This window comes from Pyrgilauda ruficollis, unplaced genomic scaffold (genome assembly GCF_017590135.1).
Source record: "Pyrgilauda ruficollis isolate IOZ18807 unplaced genomic scaffold, ASM1759013v1 scaffold27, whole genome shotgun sequence".
Lineage (NCBI taxonomy): Eukaryota > Metazoa > Chordata > Aves > Passeriformes > Passeridae > Pyrgilauda > Pyrgilauda ruficollis.
In genome coordinates, this window is record NW_024524044.1 from 8844362 (window position 1) to 8866168 (window position 21807).

Genomic DNA, 21807 nt, shown 5'->3' on the forward strand with positions numbered 1-21807 from the left:
GTTTAAATAGAAGTGCCACATAAAGCTGTTAGAGGAGGTGCTTTCAGGAGGTTGAGCAGGGCAGTGTGTACTTTGTAGAAATCACAAAATACACTGCCTGAGTTGTGTGACTAAAGCAGTAGTTGTCTTTGGCAACTTTTTAGTTTCTAGCTGTATGGTTCACTCGGCGTTATTTAGGCAAAGAAGGGCTAGGAATGCATTTCAGATGGTTTAACACTGTTACAGAGTTCTGTACAGTTCCTAGAGCAGAATAAATTCTGTTTGCCAGTAACTGCACACAGGTTCCAGTGTCTCATTCTGAAGTAACTGAGGTGATGCCATTGGAAGGAGAAACGTGAGTGTCTGTAGTCAGTGCTGGTTTTAGAAAAGTGCAGAGAGAGTGTTAGCCCCTTTTGGGTACATTGATTTAAAGAATTTTAAGTACTGTTTTCTTTCACTGAGTTTCCAGTGGGAGTGCCGGCAGGGGACTGTTAGTTGGCAAAAATGTGGTGGATGAAAAGATTGTATTTCTGGAGAAGATGATGGTTTACATGAAGGACTAAATCCAAAGAAGTTTGTATTATACTGGGGGAGCAAATGTTATTGTAGGGGAGCAAGGCATCAATTTGAAGCTATTTGATCTACATTTTGATCTTGGTTCAGTACATGCCCCAAGATGTGACTAGGAAACATGGACTAAGAAATCAGCTTCAGAGAAACAAAATATGTCAAAGAGCTGGTTTTAAAAGAGGTGAAAATATTCAACAAGGAATACAGGTAATGAGCTAAAGTAGCGTAATTAAATATTGTGTGAAAAAACACAAGTGTAGTGCAGGTATTAACTCATCAGAAAATGGAAGAGTTGGTCAGGATGCTAAATGTAAACTTCACCAGAGCTTCAGGTGTGGTTTTCATTTAGATTTTGGAATGTGAGTGTGAACCTTCATTCGGGCCAGGGAATGTGGCCCAGAACAGAATGCTTTTTCCTTAGTCCTTGATAGCAAAAGTAGGACTCTGACAAGTTTATGTGCCTTTTTGTCACACTGTCCCTTGGCACTTGAGTTATAACTGGTAATCTGGTTTTTATCTTTTGTCATTACTGTAGGGGATGCTTGCATTGCACACGGCCTGTGGCAAATGACCAAGTATCTGCTATAGCTGCTTCAGGCACCTGAGTTTGTTCAGTGGTCAGTCCTGTGGTGGAAGTATGTAGTTATTCATAGCTGCTCATAATTTGATTTAATTGTCATCCCTTGACATCTTTTGGCCTAACTTAAAATTAAAACACTTAATTTGTAAATCCTTTTCAGAAGCTTCTCATGTTGTGTTCGAATTGTTATACTTGCTGCAGTCTTTGTGTAAAATTCCTATGCATTCTTTAGAATTAGGAGGAATCTCTTTGTACATCACATTTGTACCTTATCTAGCAGTAGAGGTCTTAGTCAATGACTTGGGTTCTGGTCTTGCACAAAAAAGAGACCTTTTCTGGAATCAGCAACATGAGATGAAGAGGAGCTAAAATAAGGGCCCCAGAAAATTTTTAGAGTAGAAACTGAACTTTGAAGTTTAAGTGTTTTTTGTTCATGCTGATGCCAAGTGCAGAGGATGCATTAATTATGCAATGAACTTCTGTGCAAAAGAGAAATGGGAAATACTGAGAATTACACAGGAAGGGGGGTAGGAGGAATTTCACTATAACCTGAGAAAACACTGTATAACCATGCTTGAGAGAGGGAACTTACAGGTACAATACTGGCTGAAACACTTGGAACTGTGAGCAATCTGTTCTAGGGTTTGAACCCTGCTCTGGTCAGTGGTGCAGGACTTTATAAATTCTTTTTATTCAGAGAGATTAGATCAAGTAAATACCTAACTATCTCACCAATTTTGTGTAAATAATAAACAAAACAAAAAAAAACCCCCCGAACCCTCAAAACTTCTCCCTAAATTGATCAAAAGGGTTAATTAAAATATGATTGTGTTTTGTGTCTATGGTAATTTGTGTCAATCAGTTCCTAGTATTTACTGAAAAAGCTGTCAGGTAAGCAATACCCATTATCCATTAAACCCATTATCCATTAAACATGTGGTCTTTGGAAAGTTTCAGATAATAGAAATAGTTGTGCAGTGTTTCTTCCATGAGCAGAGGAACAGTAGGGCTTAATTACTTCAGAAAGTTCTGCTTGACTGTACAATCTTTTTCCCCCTCTTTTCTAGTACAGTTTACAGATGTGTCTATTGCTGTGTATGGTGTACTAATTCCACTGTTTAAATCTGTTAAAACAACTGTAACATTTTAATATTCTTTCAGTATTGTCTGACATTATGAAAAAAGGAAAATCTACAGTCTGTACAAACTGAGAAGTTGTGCTGTTCAGAAGTTTTTCTAGCATACTTTGAAGGTGATGCCCTTCAGAATACTGAAGATTTAATTGTGTCTTGGTTACAAGAGTGTTTAAAGTTTAGACAAAAGACCCTGTCATTGCTGTAGCTGTCAAGGTGCCAACATCTTCAAGATAAAAACGTCCCTTTTTTTCCCCCTTTTCATTGCTTAATAAGCAGGAGGACTGGATCCAATGTACGCTGGCCATTGCATGTCACTGCTGCCTGCTAGGCTGAAAATATGCTGTTTAGTCATCTGGGTGCTCTGTAAGTGCGAATGACGGCACGATTGAAATGTGCCAGGTTTATCTGAGCACCCCAGAAGACTGGGGTTAGTGGAAAAAGACAGAAGTGTTCTACAGTGAAAATAATAATAATCTTGATAGATTTCTAACCTCTAACTTTTGAGCTTCCCATCTTGTTGAGATACTGTAATACTTGAAATTTTATCTGCAGTTTTTTCTAGGAGAATATTGCGTTGTAAGTACATTTTGCTCTTTTGAAACAAGAGCTCGTTTGTTAGATACTGCGCTCACTGGGGTATTATGATAGCCAAAAGTGGAAAAGTGAGGAAACTTTTATTTAAGATGCTAAGTAAGGGGTAGTACTCAAATAAAAAAGAGACATGAAACTTTTAATTTGTTGGTCTGATTTGGAAGCAGCCCTATGAGATGTAGTACAGTCATTTTCTAGTGTGTTCTCTTAATTAAAATTCAGGAGGCATTTTCCTGTTCCCTGGCTTAACTGAAGTTCTTGCTGTGCTTTTGTTCCATATCTGAATAGATGTTGTTGAAAGCCAAAGTGTAAGGGAGAACTTTTCAAAGCCGGCATGACTCACTGAACGGTGAGAATATCACAAAGTGTACAGGCAGCTGTGTTCACAGGGCTGTTTTAAACTGACAGCTAACTTTTCAGTGGAAGGTAAGCAGGAAGGTTTTTAACTGTTGAAAAATCTACAGTAACTTAATTCTGATATAAGATACTCCTCATGGTATTTTAACAGATTGGCAAGCAGTGAGGTGAACAAAAAAGGATAAAGGGAGCAAGAGATGGTTGATACTGGGTAAATTTGAAACAGTTTGCTGTAGCTGAGTTATTGTGGGTATGTGTGTTCATGGGACTCATAGGGAAGTCTGTCATTTTAGATAGTTGATAAAAGGTGTTGAAATCAAGTGGAATTTATGTTGAAACCTGTTTGATTATCTTTGCTGTCCTAAGCTGAAAAAGTAAAAAGCTTTGGTTATAGATGTATGCACGAACTAAACAGCTCTAAAACTGGTTCTTAGATTTTGAAATAAAAATTTACTGAGGTATCATAGACACATAAACTTTAAATATGTTGGTACTTATACTATGTTTTTATGAACTGTGGCTCTAGGATGAAATTTAGTTAAGATGTGTAAGTAAGTTGTTAGAAAGTTTACATATTTTGAAATGTAAATACATCCAGTAGTTAAACATTGTGTTAATTTTGTCTTGAATACACAAAAAACCTAGTTGAGCACTGACCTGAGTATGTGAAGGATCTTAATTATATTTTTTCTCTTTCTTTGTAACTTGCATTATTATTATTTAATTGCCTTTGTGAAGTGTTATGACCAGGGAAGAAGGTTACAGAGAAGAATTTAGCTATGACAGGATGCCAACTTTGGAGCGGGGAAAACAAGAGAATGGAAATTATATACCAGATATCAAATCCAGTGACCTTCAGCTGTCAAAGAGGCTGCATCCTTGCTTTAGTTACAAAACATGGATATTTTCTTTGCTGATGGGAGTAAGTACTTTAAATTATAGCAAATTTAAAAATACAGGTGAGGCCTTAGTGCCCAGAAATCTGTTCTGTTTGACGTCATTTGAAGACTAAGAATTTCATCACTGATAGTATTGAAAAGAAATCTTTGTAGAAATAGAAACGTATTTAGCAAATTTGGAATGTAGACTGTGTGTATTCTTTGACTATTTTTTTTACTAATCAGAGGTGGTATATGAAGGCTTATTTTTATTATTAATATTAATCATCTAAGCAGAGAATAAGTGTGGTAGTGGTAAATATCAGCCCATGTGTATGTATAAGCAGTGCTTTTTGGTAGAGTATATAAAGTATGCAGATCATATGCATTCTTTAAAAAATACTTGTAACTATTAAATGTACTGTGGCTGCCATGGTAGCATTTTGGCATTAAAAAGATATGTGGTACTTGATTGCCACATTCATCTATCAGGGTTCAGTAGCCACATAAGTATTTGGTATAATCATTAATGTAGTGAGGTATATACTTGTGCTTCTTACACCGTCAACACAGTGATTTGAATTTTTGTGTTCACTGCTAGAATCACAGGATATTCATCTTGCATGTACATCATATGCTTCTCCATGTTCTGAGCCAAGTTAATTAAACTTCATTATAGCAATTAGAATTTGATCTTTTCTTTTTCTGTCAGCTTGTGTGTTTTGAAGCATACTTTTTATTAAGAATTAAGATTGTCTCACTGTTAATATGGTAATTGCTTGTTTATGCACAGTGAATAAAAGTATTGCCTTATTTTTGTGGAAACAGCTGAGCATTTTTTCCTTTCTGACAAACTGCAAGGCTTGGATTTCCTTTCAGATGTACTGTCACATGAAAAGAGAGGAAAAGAAGTGCTGGCTTTATTTGCATTAAATTTTCTCAAACTTAATTGTCCAAAAGAACAACTGTCTGTAATTTACTGAGTAGTTGTAAATTTTTGGAGATAATAATGTTTAATGATCATTTGCTGAAGTCATATTATCAAGAAGAATGAATTTCTTGGAAAAATGAAAGTGCAGTTTTATTAATAAACTCTTAGATTAAATTCCAATTTGATTTTTCTCCCAAGTGTTTAGTCTCTATTAACCCTTCTCAAAGACAGTGTCCAGAAGAGAAAGTCTGTATGCCGAGCAATGCAAGTCACAGTGAACAGAACCGTCTACTTCAGGGAGCAGTTGCCAACTGCAGAGTGACATCAAAGTGGCTGATGGGCTGGTTTTGTGCAGGAACAATTCGATGAGCATCAAGCACAATTTCAACTCGTGGTTCCATAGACTGTTTTTATAGTCTGCCAAAATTCTGTGTGTGTGTGTTTATGGATGCACATACACTTTCCTTATTTTCTGTCTTTTTTTGACAAGGACTTTTTAAAGACCCCCAGTAATTTTCTAACATGAAAAAAATACCCAAATAAAACAAAAGAGCCATTCTGTCTCTTACGTTTCCCAACCCCTTCAAAGAAATGCCTACTCAGAGGAATGACAAGGGAAACCAAAATAATGTTAGTAGAAGACACTAATTGGTTATTGCAGAGTGTGTAACTGTGGTAGTTATAAAATAAACTTGTTAAGGTAAGAGGAGTAGCTGAACATTTTTGGATGTGCTGCTGGATGAAAGCAGGAAGAGAATTTGGAGGGGTGTGGGAATATAGTGGAAGAAACTTCATAAATGTATCCCAATTCTATTTTTACTGCTGTATTCCAGTTGGCAATTGCCCAGCTGCCCATATGCATAATGAATGTTAGACTCAAGCAGGGAATGCAAAGTAGAGACATAGCTGAGGTTTCTGAAACATTTTTACCACTAAACACTGCAGTTACCTTTTGACTTATATTGAGTTATTTGCCAGGTCAGGACAAAATTCTTGATTTAAATATGTTCATTATTAGGTCTTGGTAACCAGTGAATATCTTCAGAAGTCAGCATATTTTGATATTTTTCTTCAAATTTATTCACACAAAAACTGCATTCTTAAAAGTAGCTCAATTTGAAAGGGATTGATTACTGTCTGATTTATGTCTATTGATTTATGTCTGACTCGTTTTTTTTTTTTTTTTAAACCCAAGTTTTATTCATATAAATTTTTTTGTTGCTTTGCAGACTTGCCTCCTTATTACTTCTGGATTTTCACTATATCTGGGAAATATTTTTCCATCTGAAATGGATTATTTACGTTGTGCAGCAGGTTCAGTAAGCATTCTTAATTATTTGCTGTTGCTGTTTGACAGCAAATGCAATAGTAAATAATTTTTGTGGGTTTATGTCTTTTATTCTGTCTTTTTCTACTATTTTTCTTCATGGAAGATTTAATTATATTTAACAGTTCATTAAATGGAATTTCATTGCATGGTTAAAGGAATAACTGTTGTCATAAAGACAATTGTGTTTGTGTTACCATTTTTGTTAATCAGCTTACCATTGGCATGCAAGATTAATCTGCTGAGCAGTTTTTCTGTGCTTGATTTTAAGAAAATTTTTGTTGTTATGTATTTGGAAAGTTTTCTGGCTATATGCTATCAAAATGTACTTCATATTATATCTCAAAATGTTAATTTTTCAGTTTATTTTGCCATAATATCCAAGTACCCAAGCAGACTAAAGTTCTCTTGAATATTATTATTTGATTAGTAAAGTATGCATTAAAGATGGCTGACATTTTCCAGAGCCCAGTATTTTTTTCTGTACTTTGAGGGATGCATATACATATTTACTGTATTATATATGCTTGGTTTGTGCTTTAGATATTAATGTCTCATGTACTGGCTTTGTTTATGGCAGTATTCTGTCATTGTTATTTTCTCACCTTGACCTATATATTTGTTTTTAAGTTAGGTCCAAGATTACTTGGAACAAACAGGTCCCAGGAGTTGCTCTATGAATGAGTTATCACTTGGGTTTCCACTAAAGGTGTTGAAGTTGGAGGAGTTTAAGTCAGTGTCCTCACAGATACCTTATTCTCTGCAACACTGGTTTAGTTACTGAGATGTCTCTTTCTCTGCCCCTGATCTTGACTCTTTGAACTTCATGTTTGAAACTTTCCAAAGACCTGGTAGATCTTTGGATGCAGCAGGTTATCTCGTTGTGTTTGAAGGTGTGTATGTTTGGTGTGTGTATGTGAAGAAGGTGTAAGAGCTCCTACTGCAGTTGGTGACGTTGGTGCAGTCAGAAGAGCCTGGAGGGATGTGGAGCCAGCTGGACACCAAGTGTCTCATTTAGCCTGAGGCTGAGTTGCTCTCTAGACTTTCACCATCTAGATTGATACTGGCATTCAGTTGCCTAAACATAGTCCAGTAGTGTCCTAGGAACTCCTGTGTATCCAGGACATAGAAGAACATTTTAATTATGTCAGTAAAAGTCATTTAGGTGTTGAGGAAGTGCTGCCAAGAATTTTACATGTCAGTATTAATCTCTTTATAGCATTCCATTGTTAAGCCATTAGTGTTCAGGTGTGTGGGAGGAGAATTAGAAATGTGGCATTTATTGCATCATTCATTATTTAACATAAGAACACTTTTATTATAATTTTAGTAGGCGTTTGTGTAAAATAGAGTTGAATCTGTAATGGAGCCATGTGTGTTGTGATGGGGAACAGCTAAGGGATGGAGAAATTACTTTGTGAGAACTTTTCATTTGTGCATGACTTTCCCATTTATCTTTGCCCTCAAGTAGGGAAACATAGTTCCCAGTGAGCCAAATGAACATCCCAGGCACAGGTCTCCAAGTGTGTCTTGACTAAGCAGATTTTCACAAGATTTTCTTCAGAACTGTTTTGAGATTGGGCAAATTTTAGCTTATTCAACGAGGATGATGTCTGTTTAAACAATGTGCAGGCCCAGTTTGGGCCTGTTTTCCCCTGCTCAAGGATCTCAGGCTTCTAGAGTTAATTTAAACTAATGAAGGCATGAAATACCTCATGAAAGACTTTCTTTCTTTTACTCATCACATTGTGCTGGATAGTTAGTAAAATCTGAGGGGTATGGAAGGTATGTTTAAACTTCTTGTAATTCGTAGACACTGATTGTGATTAATGAGTTCAGTCAAGTGAAACATTTTCTTCAGAGTTTCTGATCTTCTGTTTGTCTAAGTGTACTGAATATGAATTCAGACACATAGAATACATCTATAAAAGTATATATAAAATTCATTGTGCAGAAGATCCCACTAGTCTTTTCTTTTAATTTTCCCAGTGTATTCCTTCAGCAGTTGTGAGCTTTGCTATAGCAAGGAATAAAATTAATGTGGTAAGTATGAAACTTTATTGCTAATTTTATGTATCTCTATCTCTATCTCTATCTATCTATATATATCTGTATGTGTGTTCATATTCCCTCTTTTGTTTAAAATAAGAGAGAAACCCATTCTGAAATTGTTTTTCAGATACCAAATTTTCAGATTCTCTTTGTCTCTACATTTGCTGTTACAACAACATGTTTAATTTGGTTTGGATGCAAACTTGTCCTCAATCCATCAGCTATAAATGTAAGTTACTAAAACAATTGCTAATTGTGATACATTTATCTTTGTTAAAAAACAAGGCGGGGAGGACATTAGGTGGCTGGAGATCACATGTCATTACTTTGCTGCCAATATCCCAGTGTTCCTGCTTGGTCTGTGAGGAGAGATCATACAACAGCAACTTTACATTTCTCTTTGCCCAATGTTAGTTACCTGCAATAATATTCACAAGAATCTAATTTATTTACTCTTACTTTTTCAACTTTTGTTATTTACTTCTTGTACCTGGGTCTAAGTGAGATAGTCCATCAGTTTAGTTACAGTGCTTCTGGACTCAGACTTGTGCATCTACTTGGCACTGCACTGCCAAGTGTGACGTGTGGCCTTGCCAGCTCATATCAGTATTAGCTCTGTGTCAAAACATGTCTAAATCATGGGAATTTTTAATCTGGATTAAATTGTTCTGCAGGCCACACATTTGAACTTCTTATCTGCCTAACAGTTCCTGTATTCTTCATTGTAGCACATTTTCTAGAAGTTTGCCACAATGGCATTTATCGTTGTTTGCGTAGTTAGTACAACTGTACAGTCTACTGGGTACAGCAAAGCACATAGTTTGAATTATCATTTCCTAAACTAAAGTGAATTTCAGCATCCAAAAAAGCCTCCTAAATCTGTCACTTGCTACTTTTTTCAAAAAACACATGCTGCAAGATACATGTCAGAGTATTAGAGAAAGACTGAGATTTCATCATCAACAAAGCAGGTCTGACAGGAGGAAACAATATCATTCTGTTGTAAGTTTTTGAACAATCGTTTGCTGTAATTGTATAGGTTTGGAATGGTATCAGTTCTTCCTAGACTTTTGGTACTTTGCCCCAATGGCCTGACTGACTACCAGATATATTTTGGGCTGCTGATGGAAAAACGTGGTGCTTTTGAAGACAAGAAAGGGAGATCCACTCTGCCTAACTTGTGTGCCTGGAAATTATTCAGTCCATGTAGTGTAGGTACCTACCTCTTTTCATGAGAATAATAAGGAACAAAAGAGCAGTGTTAAGTATTGCATTCACTTACTTGTCTCTTGAATATGAGCAATGGCAGCATCCATGTTTTTTGCAGTGTAGTCTGCAAGTGTCATGAACCCATGAAGAGTGTTTGTGAATGCTTTACCAGCACTAAACAGGGCACAGAACTGGGATCCTTGGTGCAGTTCTTTGGTTTGTGTTTCCATTCAGTATCCAATATGGTAGCACACAGTTTGGGATTGCAATCTAGGAGTTGTGACCTGTGGCCCTCCTTCCCCTGAGAATCTTCCAATAGTTGCTGCAGTGTTCTGGGTTCACATAGAAAGGCCTGCAAAAAGCAAACGTACCCAGCAAACACTCCCTTATCGTAAGCTTCTCTTCTGGAAGACAGTGATAAAATCTTCAGGCAGAATATTTCCATAAATGCAGCAAATGTTTTTTCCTTAGGTTAGGCATTCTAAGAATAATGTTGTTCTTGAAGATTGTCAAGAGCTAAGAAAATAGATAACAAAGTATGTAATCAGTAGATGTGTCTAAATCTGACAGAAACTAGACAACCTGCCTAATCATGGTAGACTCAGCCCCTTCCTTTATTTTTAATATGGAAGACATAACTCATGTCTGGGATTTTGCTGACAGATAAATTTCAACTTGATTCTACTTATTCTGCTGGAAATCTTCATGGCAACTACTGTGATCATTTCAGCAAGGTCTACCGAAGACTGCTGTACAAGAAAGAAAGTAGGTACCCTTAAGGATTATGCATGTTAAAAAATTCTCCATTTTCCTGTGTTATGTATGCTGAAGATTTATTGACAACACCAGTACATAACTTTGCATGCTAAAGCTGTATTTGAACTACAAATAAAAATACTGTACTAAACAGTTATTTCTTTTATCTTTTAAAAGTGCAATGACCCCTCTGCAAAATTACCTGTTGAAAATTATACAGCACAGAGTTCTTTGAATGTCTTATGAATGGGCATGGCAAATGTTTTATTTCTGTTTTGTAGAACAAAACTTGATGTTTGAACATTAGGGTACTATAGCTTGTATGTATGCAAGCAATACCTTTTTGAAGCCTGATGTAGAGAAAGTATTTGTCTTGTATGTCAGTTTGGTGGTATCTGCATGACTCCTCTTGACTTCAGGATTTGGGGTTATTGATAAAATTGTCTTTATTCATAAGTGCTTTCCTAAACCCCACCCTCATTTTTCTACAGCAGTATTTCTTTTAGGTAAGAATGAAGCAAACATAATATGCCATTGGAAATACTGATTGATAAAGTTGTGTAGTGCCTTGTCCTCCTTTGGCTGCTGCTGATGCACATCTGTGAAGCCAGAAGGCTCAGGAAGAAAGTATATTCTTTGAAGGTGGAAAAGGGGGACAAGATGAAAATATTTCATCATTGAATGGTGGCTGTGGAACAGCTAATCTGATACTAATTAGTTTGGTTTTAATGTAATTGATGTGGTCTTACCCTGGAGAACACCTTGATGCGTCACTGTCACCTCTTCTGGGCCAACCAGATATTGCATACCACTGTTAGGATCTGTAACAGGCTGTACAAGATATTAGAAAGAAATTTATTTCTTTGTATATTTTTTATCATGATTTTTTTATTCTCCTCTAGAATGCTGCACATGACAGTGCCATTGTTTTGAGCAATGTCAGCTTTCCTGCTCGAATTCTGAAGTCATACTCAGTAAGAAAAGCATTGTTTCATTGAATCAATTTATTACTTCATCTTTGTAAGTGCTAAGGTTCTTTAAAGCCAGGAAGAGATCACTGTAGTTAAGAACCGAAAGAATAGACAAAAATAGAGATATATAGTAAAATACTTCCTTTTAGAGAATTGCAAGATAAATTATAACTGCTCTTTATTATGGGAAGGAGACTACTTAATGACTTAATGATAAATAGTTTAAACTGAACTATTGCTTGGGGGAGCTAATAAATGAAAGCATAAATGTGTATAATGAAGCTGATCTTGTTTCCACTTAAGCTAGCTAGTGTTTTGCCATATTTTAGAAATGGAAAACATAGACTTTATGCCTAGCTAGTAGCATAAATGCATTTTATTCTTTCCACTGAGGTCCTTTCTATATGGAAGTAGGAAATTTTGTGTTCAAATACCTTATTAATAATTGGTGTGCTCTTATTTGTTTTAGGTAATTGAGGTGATTATTGGAATTTCATCAGTATTTGGTGGAATAATTGCTTTGAATATGGATGTTCTAGTCTCAGGTCCATACCTCTCAGTAACATTCTTTTGGATCTTAGTTGCTGTAAGTAGTGCAAATAGAAGCTACTCTTTTAAAACAATGGCTTTTATTAAATTTGTTTTTCACTTTTCTCCTCCCCACTGGAGTATTTATTTGGCTCTAATATTGTTTGGGAATTGCTGCTTAGCAAATGAATTGGAACTTCAATATACTTAATATATTTATGCAATATTTTTGATCTGTTTTGGCTTGCAATACTTCAGTAAATTGTTCTGATACATTCTCAGTCCTCAATTCAGTAAAATGGAAATGAGTATTAAAACAAAGGTATTGGAAGTGAGGTGTTCTGTCAGGAAAAGTCATAGGTTTTAGAATATTTCAGGCTGCAAAAGAAATGTTGAGTTTAGATTTAGCATGGTAGAATCCTTAGAACATCTTATTTAACCTCTCAGTTTCACCAGTTTTATAAGTCAGAGACTGTGATTGGTAACCCTTATCCCTAATAACAGCCTGTACTCAGGAGCTGTGGATTCATAAAGGATGTTGTGCCACCCTGCTTGCCACGAAGGAACTGATTGAGAAAGAAGACCATGATCACTAGGTTTATATATGTGTCTGTAAAGTCCCTTTGCATGAAGCAGAAAAAGTTCATAAACAAGCTTTTCAGCATTCAAAATACACAAAATAAAAAAAGCTGTGAATAGTGGGAATTACTGTAACTCAATTGTAGTTTTTGTAATTTTCAAGTCAATAAATACTTACTTTGTTACATTCTTTTGCTTAGTGCTTTCCAAGTGCTATTGCGAGTCATGTAGCTGCTGAATATCCAAGTAAATGTCTGGTAAGTGTTTAAAATTCTTTGACTTTGTTATTAGAGTGGAATAATGCTAAGAAACTCTGCCTGATAGTGGACACTAATCAAGTTTGCTCACTTGTTTTTCGCTGCTTCTACAAAATGTGGCAGAAATATGTAGTAGGAGTGTTAGCTGGTATCCCTTAAAAGAGCTCCAGTAGGTCCTTTGGAGACTTAATTTCATCAGTTCTAGAAAAGAATTTGAAGAGTTTGCTTGGTTGTTTGGGGTTTTTTTTTAGTTTGTTTTGTTCTGCTTTGCTTTTTGGATATTTTGTAGTGATTCCTCGGGAAAAGATACTACTATAGAAAAATGACATGCCTCATGTGGTATGCCAAGAACTGCTTTCAAGCTCCTGAGAGGAGGTTCCCTTTTTCTTTCATTTCAGTTGTGGTTTCTGAAAAAAGAAAATTAGATGTGCAGGCTGTGCTGGACCTAGAACCTGTTTTAAGCAAATTTTTCATCTTTGTGGATGGCAACAAGAACTAATAATATTCAGTAGAGTTCATATATTCCTTGAATGTTCTAGATGTGTAGTTAAGGCTCCTTAAAATATCTGTTCTAATTAATAGTCATGTGACCTTATTTAAGTGAGTAATGAGGCATACCCACAACTGAAGTCAGAATATAATCCTATAGGGGAGATATTTGAGTGAAACTCAGCTGCTATTGTATGGCAGTAAATTTGCCTCAGGACATTCAAAGGTATTTGCATAAGATATTTTAGGTTCCAAGTCTGCAATATCTGTTTTTAATTCTCATTACTTCATATAAATTGAAGAATAAATGGTGGCTTCTGTACTGGCTCTACAGACTGGGTATTACTTCCTCTATGTGTGTGTGGAAGGCACTTGTAAAACAAAACAAAAATGTCATCATCTGTATTGAATGAAATATGAATTACAAACCAGCAGTGTTTTGGCTCGGAAACTTGGGTTATACAAAACTTGCTTCTGTATCTTCATGAAATGTGGATGGCTCTTAGTATTTCTCTTTTTTGTATAATCTTACACAGTTTTACACACTTCTGTTATGTTTGCTTCAAGGAGACATAGCTCACAAACTAGAGTTAATTTTTTATATTATTATTTAACCATTACTATCTTATTTTTTAGGTTGAGGTCCTGATTGCCATTAGCAGTGTTACCTCTCCTTTGTTGTTCACTGCTTCTGCATACTTATCCTTCAGTATCATGCAAGTTGTTGACATCTTTAAAAGTTATCCACCTGCTGTTAAAGTATGTGTTTTTATGCAGTTGAAAAATGATCTTCTGTATGTTACAGTAGCATATAGTAGCAAGGCAGTAGCAAATTAGGGAATATATGAAAACAAGGTACTGCATTATAAAGATTGAATGAAATCTTACAGAAATTACTTAAAAACTCTTGTTTGACTTATAAGTGAAAGTATGTTACATCTATTGGCACCCTGGAATTGTAGTTTTAAAAAGATAGGATTTTATTCTGAAGACACAGTAAAAATAATATACAGTATGCTAGAGTCCTTGGGGCTTTTATAATTTGTAGCATTTAAATTAAAGGTTGGAGGTTTGCTTGAGGAGTACATTTTTCTGTTTCTTAGGATGTTTATCCATCGTTGGGACTATAAGCTTACACCTGGATTTATTCAAAGTCTGAATTTGGACAGAGAAGAAAAAGTTTGCAAAATTTAAAGCATTTCAGTATGAAGTGTTACCTGTGCATTGGTGAAGAGGTTACTTGTGCTCTACTGGCCAAGTGTTTGCCAATCCCTGATTTTGTTCAAAGGACCACTTAGGGGCATTAGACCAATGTCATTAAGAGTCTCCACAAGTCATTAAGTAGTCTCGTAACTTTAGAAGAAAAGAAAGAAAATGCTTATTAAATTGATATCTCAGGGACTGGAAAATCAACTTCTGCATATGTGATCCTGTTCTTATTCTGGAGGAGTGTACTGTGTTGTTGAACCTCAGGAATGATGACATACCCTCTTTAAGTAGTTTCTCCTGTCACACATGTTGGAGACGGATGACTACACTGTCTAGACAGTTGGTGTGACCCTGCAGAGCATTTCTTACATTCTCTGCTTTATGTGTGGTTGCAGTAAGAGTGGGCTGCTCTGCACAGGGCGATGAACTATGGAGCAGGAGGTAACAGCAGGACAGAGAAAGAATGGTGACTTCATTGGCAAGCAGGGCAGTCCTAAAAAGCCCCAAAAAACAGTAAAGGAAGGCAGGTCCAGCCACAGTAGCCAGGTTCAGTGATTGCCAGGTAAGTCCACAGTACTGAGACAGATCCAAGGTCATCCAGGAACTCAGGTCAACAGGGCAAGGTCAGAGCCAGGAAGGCACAAGGCCAGGCCCAAGCATAGCTGTGACATTGCTTAGGTCAAAACCAGCAGTAAGACTCTATTTTAGAGGATAGTTTCCTCAATTCTGTTGTGTTTCCAGAGGAAAAGATAATTTGCCAAATTAACATTTTTTTAGAAGTTATAGCTCTCATTTACTTTCAGCAAACTCAGGTACTAAAATTTTGGTTGAAACTTTATGCTGAAATAAACTTTAAATGATAATTTGATTTAAAAAGTCTAGATAGGAATTTTTAAAGTATAGAGATGGGAACATTATCAAATATTTTATTCAAGTAGTTAACAACATATGTCTATTTTCAGCAATCTTATGATGTACTCCTGTTGCTTCTGATGTTGATGCTGCTAATTCAGGCATGCCTTACTATTGGAACTGTAATACAGTGTGTGAATTACAAGACAAAAATGAAACTACAAGATTCAGCATGGACACCATCACAGGTTAAAAAACAGGAATACAGAACAACAGAGGTTTGTATTTATACCCACTAGAAAATTTGAAAATATCTATTTTGAAATGCTTTTTTAAAAAATCTTTTGTGGTCTTAAATTTTGATCTTAATTCAGACCACAATTAAAAGCTCTTCTATGAAACTTAATTTTGTAATCAAGAGGTAATAGTTTCCTGGTTAGATGATAACTGGGCATGACATAGGACACAGAACTGTACTCCTTGGGCTTTCCTCTGCTGTACAGAGCTAGACCCTGAATCCTTAAACACTCTCAGAGAGTAACTCATGCTTACTGCACTGGAAGGAGAGTGCTGGATTCAGTCCAGCACTGGATAGAAAGCACTGGGAGCAGAGACTGAAATCAGTCAAGTCAGTAAACAGCTGCTAATGGAAAGTGGAAGCTTTGGAATGATGTCCCTTCATGTTGCTGAGGATATTTGGTGTAGGTTGCTTATTTGCTGGATCTGTGTCCTGAGACTTAGGTTCTGTATAAAAGATGAAGCACAGCAGCACTTCCACTGCTGCGAGTCATGGTTTGGAGCATGGGTCGTGGCATGGCCTAACAGATCTCTGCCGGAGATGATTTAAAAAGTATTCCTGCTTTGCGAGTCACTGAGAAATTAGGCATGAGTTAAATGCTAAAAGGAGCACTTTCTGTGCAAAAGCAACACTTTTTTGCTTACCTTTTAGTATTTAAACACATGAGTAATGTTGTAGGTGAAGTTGCAAGTCCCTTTGGCTTCTCAGAAGTCTGTGTTCTTAGGCAAGACCTTACTTTGCTTGCGTGTACGTAGATAAATCTTGTTTCAGTTGCACCACGGTGGACTGCTTCTGGCTTTGGGGTTAAAGGTTTAGGTGTGAATGCTTTCAGTCATATTTTAGAAAAAGACTTGAAAAAATGTCTTAAGTAACATGTTTAAAATAGAAATTTGGCCAAGTTTCTTAGACCCAAATGTTTCAAGTATTATACGATTTACACTGTTATATTTTATATCCTAAATATAAACGCTATTATATACAAAACTATGCAATTTACAAATGTATAGAATATTTTAATAGCTCTGGCTGTACCTGTTCACATTCTACTAGCTTCTCTCAGGTATTTATTTTCTTGAACTTCAGTTTATAATCAAAACATTTTTTCATGTTTGCATTTGTCTTAAATTTGTTTACTTTTAGGTTTCCAATAATACCTTAAAGGATTTTGACAAAGATAAAGCTTGGAAAGCAGTTGTGGTGCAGATGGCTCAGTAGTTTGGATTCTACAAATGCAGCCAACACAGCACAATCCAATAAAATAAATCAACTGTTTGAAGGAAGGTTTAAAAACTTCCATTTTTAAACAGCAATATAGTTGCAGCAATAGGAGCCTTGGAATAACACAGTAAATGATGTATCTTTCTAATAATTTTAAAATTTGTTGATAATATTTTTAACACATCTGTCTTTTCTGTTGGTATCTGTAGTCTAGTGTTTAGAAGATACCTTTAGAAAAAGGTAATGAGTTGCATGGATTTATGCTGATGGCAAAGTAAAATATTGCAATATGTAGTAGGCTTCATATATTTGCAAGAGATTGTTATAACTGCAGTTATGCAGTCAGTGTGACTGATAAATGCTTTTGTAAAGTCATGAGTACAAGTCATAATTGATGTTTTTGCTTATACTTCACTTTTGTAGGAGTTGTAAAGTGTTCTGCATCTTATTGCTTTTATATAAATAAAAGTCTTTATTATGTGGAAACTTGAGAATGTTGATTGACAGTCTAATCTGAGAGGTGACAACAGAATATTCTTTCCCATTAAACTTCAATTTCTGGACTGTTAAAAGGGGGAGAGGCTTTTTCTGAGTGCTGGGACACATAAGGTGCTAGCCAAAACTAAAACATCCAACAAACAGAAGCAACTGGCCAAATAACAGGAGATACTACTGATATTGAAAGAGGGTTTTTAAATTTTTTAGTTTTAGATATATTACTTTTCATTTATTTATTTTCCTAACTATCTTTAAAACCTATGCAACTTAACTGCCCTAAAATAAGGGACATCCCCCATACAGATGACCTTATCTTGTAGCTGAACTAGATTTCAAACACTATTAGAATTTCCATGTTAATAGGAATTCTGGGGTAACCAGGGTGATAGCTGCTGACAAGGTGGTGAGGTTATTTTTCTCCTGGTTTTATTGTTGGGTTTTGAGAAGTTATAGATTTTGAAGTTCCTTCTTTTTTAAATCTGAAACAACTCAGATCATTTGTTCAGAGCATGCTGCAAAGTTGAACTCTTTGCATTTGAGAAGGGGAAAGAAAGAGAGAAGAGTGTGTAGTGTGTGGAGCCTTTCAGGTACATGAGCATGTTTCTTTTCATTTTGGGAAAGCTGACAGTTATTATGGATTTAAATACATGGAGGGTACTCTTTCAAGTTTAGAGCAGTGCTTTTTAACAGCATGTATACAGTAACCTCCCTGTCTACCTAAAAATATTAAGGTGTGCTTTTGGTCCAGACTACTGCATCAACAACCACAGGCTGCAGCTGCTGTTTCTTAAATATTGCAAAATTTAGTGCCTGTACTGGTGGTACTTGTGTGAACATTCTCTCAACATAACAGATAATTATATCTGCTACAATCTTACTAATTTTACAAGTAGGAAAAGTTAGGTTAATGTTACACTATTTTTTTGAAAATTGCAAAAAAATAGTTACGGTTCTACCCAAAAATAAACATCTAACTTCCTAAGTCTCATGCATAAAACTGGAAGAAGACTGTAGACAGTGTAGAAGTTCTTAATGAATCATTTAAAGTAAAAAGAGATTAATATGTAGTGTTAACTGTTGCCTCAATGGTTTGTTTTACTTTATGTGGTAAAACACTTCGTTTAACTGAATCTGTATCTTTAAGATTTTCTGTCAAGTGAAGACTGGCTTTGGTTATCCAGGTTAGATATAAGTAGGTATTACTCTTGTAAATGATTTAGGTGGGAAAAGAAATTAAGGGAAGTTGCACAGCTGATGGAATTTCCTTTTCACAAAATGCTTATACCAACAAAGCAGACAAAGGCACTTTTACTTCCTTTTGAGTCAAATGGCTTGAGGTGCTCTCTTCTAAAGAGCGAGAAGATTTTAAACAGCTCCTGATTTTTTTTTTAATCCTTTTTGCTGTCAGGAATGACTATGAAGAAACAAAGCATATATAATAGGAGATATTTGCATTTCTCTTGGGGAACTGAAGTGTTTTAATAAGAAGTCAAGAAAATACCATTCATCAAAAAGAAGGAGGAAAAATGAAATAGGCTAAACAGGATGATTGAGTTAATATTTGGATTGACCCTGAGTAATGGTTAAGATATGTGAGTGTTTAGTCATCTTAAATTAGCAAGGGTGAGGAATAGATGGGAATAAAAAAAAGAGGTTGTAATAGAGCTGCCAGCCACAGATTCTGCTTTCCAGTGAAGATGAACGTCCCAGGGCTCCCTGCCTGGCCATGGCTCCCTTCCTGCTCTGTTGAGCACAGCAGAGACGGGACAATCTGCCAGATGCAGGACTTCTCCCTGCATGCCTGGTAAACTAGGAGCCCCACCATGGATACCTCTCTGGAGGCTGAATTTTCTCATGCCCTGCAAGGAAAAAAATCATGGAGGTAAGAGGAAGGCTTTTAAAATCATAATTAATGTAGGGCTGCCTGCTGACATGAAAAGCACTTCTCAGCAGAGAAAGTTTCACTGTAAATGTCACTGTGTGTCCATGTTTTTGTAACTCAAAACAACACCCCTGCCCATATGCCCTTCTTTAGTGAAGGGCTTTTTGTATTGATGTTTGACACAGAGCAAATCTTGATAGCTTGAAGATTTAATTAGGGTCTGCTGGTAGATTATCTGTTTCCATAGCACAGCTAGAAAGCCTGTTAAAAGGACAAAAATCATACCCCTCTCTGAGGTCAGCCTGGTGAGGTAAATGTGTATGTGCCATGTTAGAAGGGTTTCTGCTTGGAAATGTGCCATTTCCTGCCTTGCTAGGTGTCACTAGAATTAATGCCATGGCTGACTGCTTAGCTTATATCAGGAGTTTTGTTCCTAGCTTAAAGAAAATAGATAGGTAAAATTGAGAAAAAACCTAGCTGGGGAAAATGAAAAAAAAAACAGATTGGAAGCATCTCCTGAAAAAAATAAATTGTGTGCACATGGTGCATGAATGATTTACTTTTAGTTGCAACCCCTCCACATGTGCTAATAATTCCAGTTTCTCTGAGCTTTAAGTTCATAAAAGTATAGATTGTCTACAAAAATTTTGGAGAATTATGAATATGCTTTATTTTTATTATTATTTTACTTTTTTCTAAGTATATATTTTTGAACACTCAAGTTTTTAGCTTTATTCTTTAATAATTTTATTAACAATTTCAGAGGGGTCTAAAATTATTTTCTTTAATAACTTAAAAAGACATTTTCTTTCTTTTATTTCTTTAACAATACACAGGTCTTTCAGCAACCTAATTTGGAACTAGATCATCATTAAAATTCCCTTCTATCCCAGACCACTTTATAATTGTATGATTCTAATCTTAGGAAAAGAAAGTCTTCAGCATCTGTGGGTTGTGCCTGGGTTGTAAGCAGCGCACCTACGGTGCTGCCTGCTGTGATATTTGCTGTCATTGCTGAATGCTCGTGGCTCTTGAAGGAAAGGGATGGGGTGGGTGAGGACAGTGAGGGTCTCCTTGAATCACACAGATGAAATGAGTGGCGATTGTCTTTGGACTGTGGATCAGTAACTTGTTGAGTACAGAAGCACTGGGCAGCTTGTGTTTCACCAGCCTGTCTTGTGTCTCTCTGGGGTGTAGGTGCCCTGCTGGTACCTCTGCTGCACACCTGCCCTGGCTGCACAGGCTCACTCTGGACAAGAGGTACAGGCACAATCCCAGAAAAATGCAGTTCCTAAGCAGCTCTGAATCCCTTGTGAGGATTTTGTTGTGGTGACACTTCACACTGCTCCACTCCAGAACATGCCCAACATTTCAAGAAGCTGTTAAGTTATAAACAGCTGTACTGTAGTTGATGTAAGTGGTTCTGGGACAAGATGTCGGTTGCTTGGAGCAGGCATTACAACTGCACACAGGGTTAAAATAATAGCCAGGGGACTGTTATAATATGGTATGTGTGCCTGTGTTGGTGAAACTGGGAAGAATGTAGTGATATGTCACAGGGTCCTCTTGCAAAATGTAGTGTGAATGTGGCTATTGTGCTGCAAAGAAGGCTGGGCATTCTCCAACATGGATGTGCCAGGGACATGCCTTCCAGCGTAGACATTGATGTTAATTTAACAAAGTCAAAGAATAATGTAGCCAAAGCAGAAATCTCTTTGGAGTTCTGTGCTTAAACTCCAACACATCAGGTCACAAAATCCATTTCTGGTGCTTAGGTATGTCTGGTGATACATCTGTCCTAACTTTCATTTTCAAATGTTTCCCGTACACACTTGGCCAGTGGTGGAATGATGTTCTCTTTGAAGGGGGCCAGGTATGTATCCAAGCATGCAAAATTTGTGGAGACAGAGACTAATTAAGAAAAAGATACTTGAGCTGATGGTCCAGAATCAAACTTGACCTGAGAGAAAATGGGGAATCTAAAATACTGGATTTCACTCTGTATCCTAAGGTCGACCTGTGCATTTTATTAAAAACACCCTGAACCACCAAGCCACCATCCTGAATGTGCAAGATTTGGACTCAAACCTTCTTGGACTCTGAAATGTTTAGATTCTGGCTTTTCTGTGTTCTTGACCAGTGCTCTAATAAAGATTTAGGGTGCAAAATATCTATTACCGAGTGCAAAAGCAGGCCCTTGCTATTAATGGTTTTTAGAGTCTTTTTTTCTGAAGACAGAGGGAACATTGGTAGAAACAGTCTTTTGCTATCATCCGTTCTTCAGGGATAAAGTAATGAAAGCATCAAACTGAAGACAAATGTGGATTAAACGATAGGTAAGGTATAGTAAGTGACAAGGACTAAAAGACATCTGTTAGAAAGAAATTATTTTCAAAATTATGATCAAGATTTAGAGTCCTATTTGAGCAGAGAGTCCAAGAGATATTGCCCCTGTAAATTTCAAATGCATCGATGCTTCTACATAACTGACAATTCTCAAAAAATGTGGCGTGGGTCAATTATACTGCCCAGCTTTTAGTGAGAATCTTAATGGGGGTTCCAAAACCTCATGTAATATGAACAGTGGATGAACACAGTAATTCCAGGATAGAAATTATGCAGGAACAGTAAAGTAGCTAGGTTAGACATGATATATAAAA

The 21807-nt window shown here is 36.4% G+C and overlaps 1 protein-coding gene across 2 annotated transcripts; it reads left to right on the top strand.

The window, feature by feature from the left end:
* The first annotated feature begins 3205 nt into the window (after positions 1–3205).
* Positions 3206–17186, top strand: MLC1 (modulator of VRAC current 1). 2 transcript variants are annotated; one of them, XM_041471503.1, is made up of 12 exons: positions 3206–3282; positions 3952–4135; positions 6252–6341; positions 8339–8392; positions 8529–8630; positions 10274–10375; positions 11269–11340; positions 11807–11923; positions 12645–12701; positions 13827–13949; positions 15362–15529; positions 16690–17186. In XM_041471503.1, the coding sequence occupies exons 2-12, from the start codon at positions 3956–3958 to the stop codon at positions 16762–16764; spliced, it is 1140 nt and encodes a 379-aa protein (XP_041327437.1). In that variant the 5' UTR covers positions 3206–3282; positions 3952–3955; the 3' UTR covers positions 16765–17186. The 2 variants fall into 2 exon arrangements, with proteins under 2 accessions (XP_041327437.1, XP_041327436.1); XM_041471502.1 differs by lacking the exon at positions 8339–8392 and having other exon boundaries at positions 8544–8630.
* Positions 17187–21807: the final 4621 nt, after the last annotated feature.

Coding starts and splice junctions, on each gene's coding strand:
- MLC1 (XM_041471503.1), top strand. CDS start 3,956: ATGACCAGGGAAGAAGGTTACAGAGAAGAATTTAGCTATGACAGGATG. Junction 6,342..8,338: donor TACGTTGTGCAGCAGGTTCA/GTAAGCATTCTT, acceptor TAATTTTCCCAG/TGTATTCCTTCAGCAGTTGT. Junction 11,341..11,806: donor GAATTCTGAAGTCATACTCA/GTAAGAAAAGCA, acceptor TATTTGTTTTAG/GTAATTGAGGTGATTATTGG.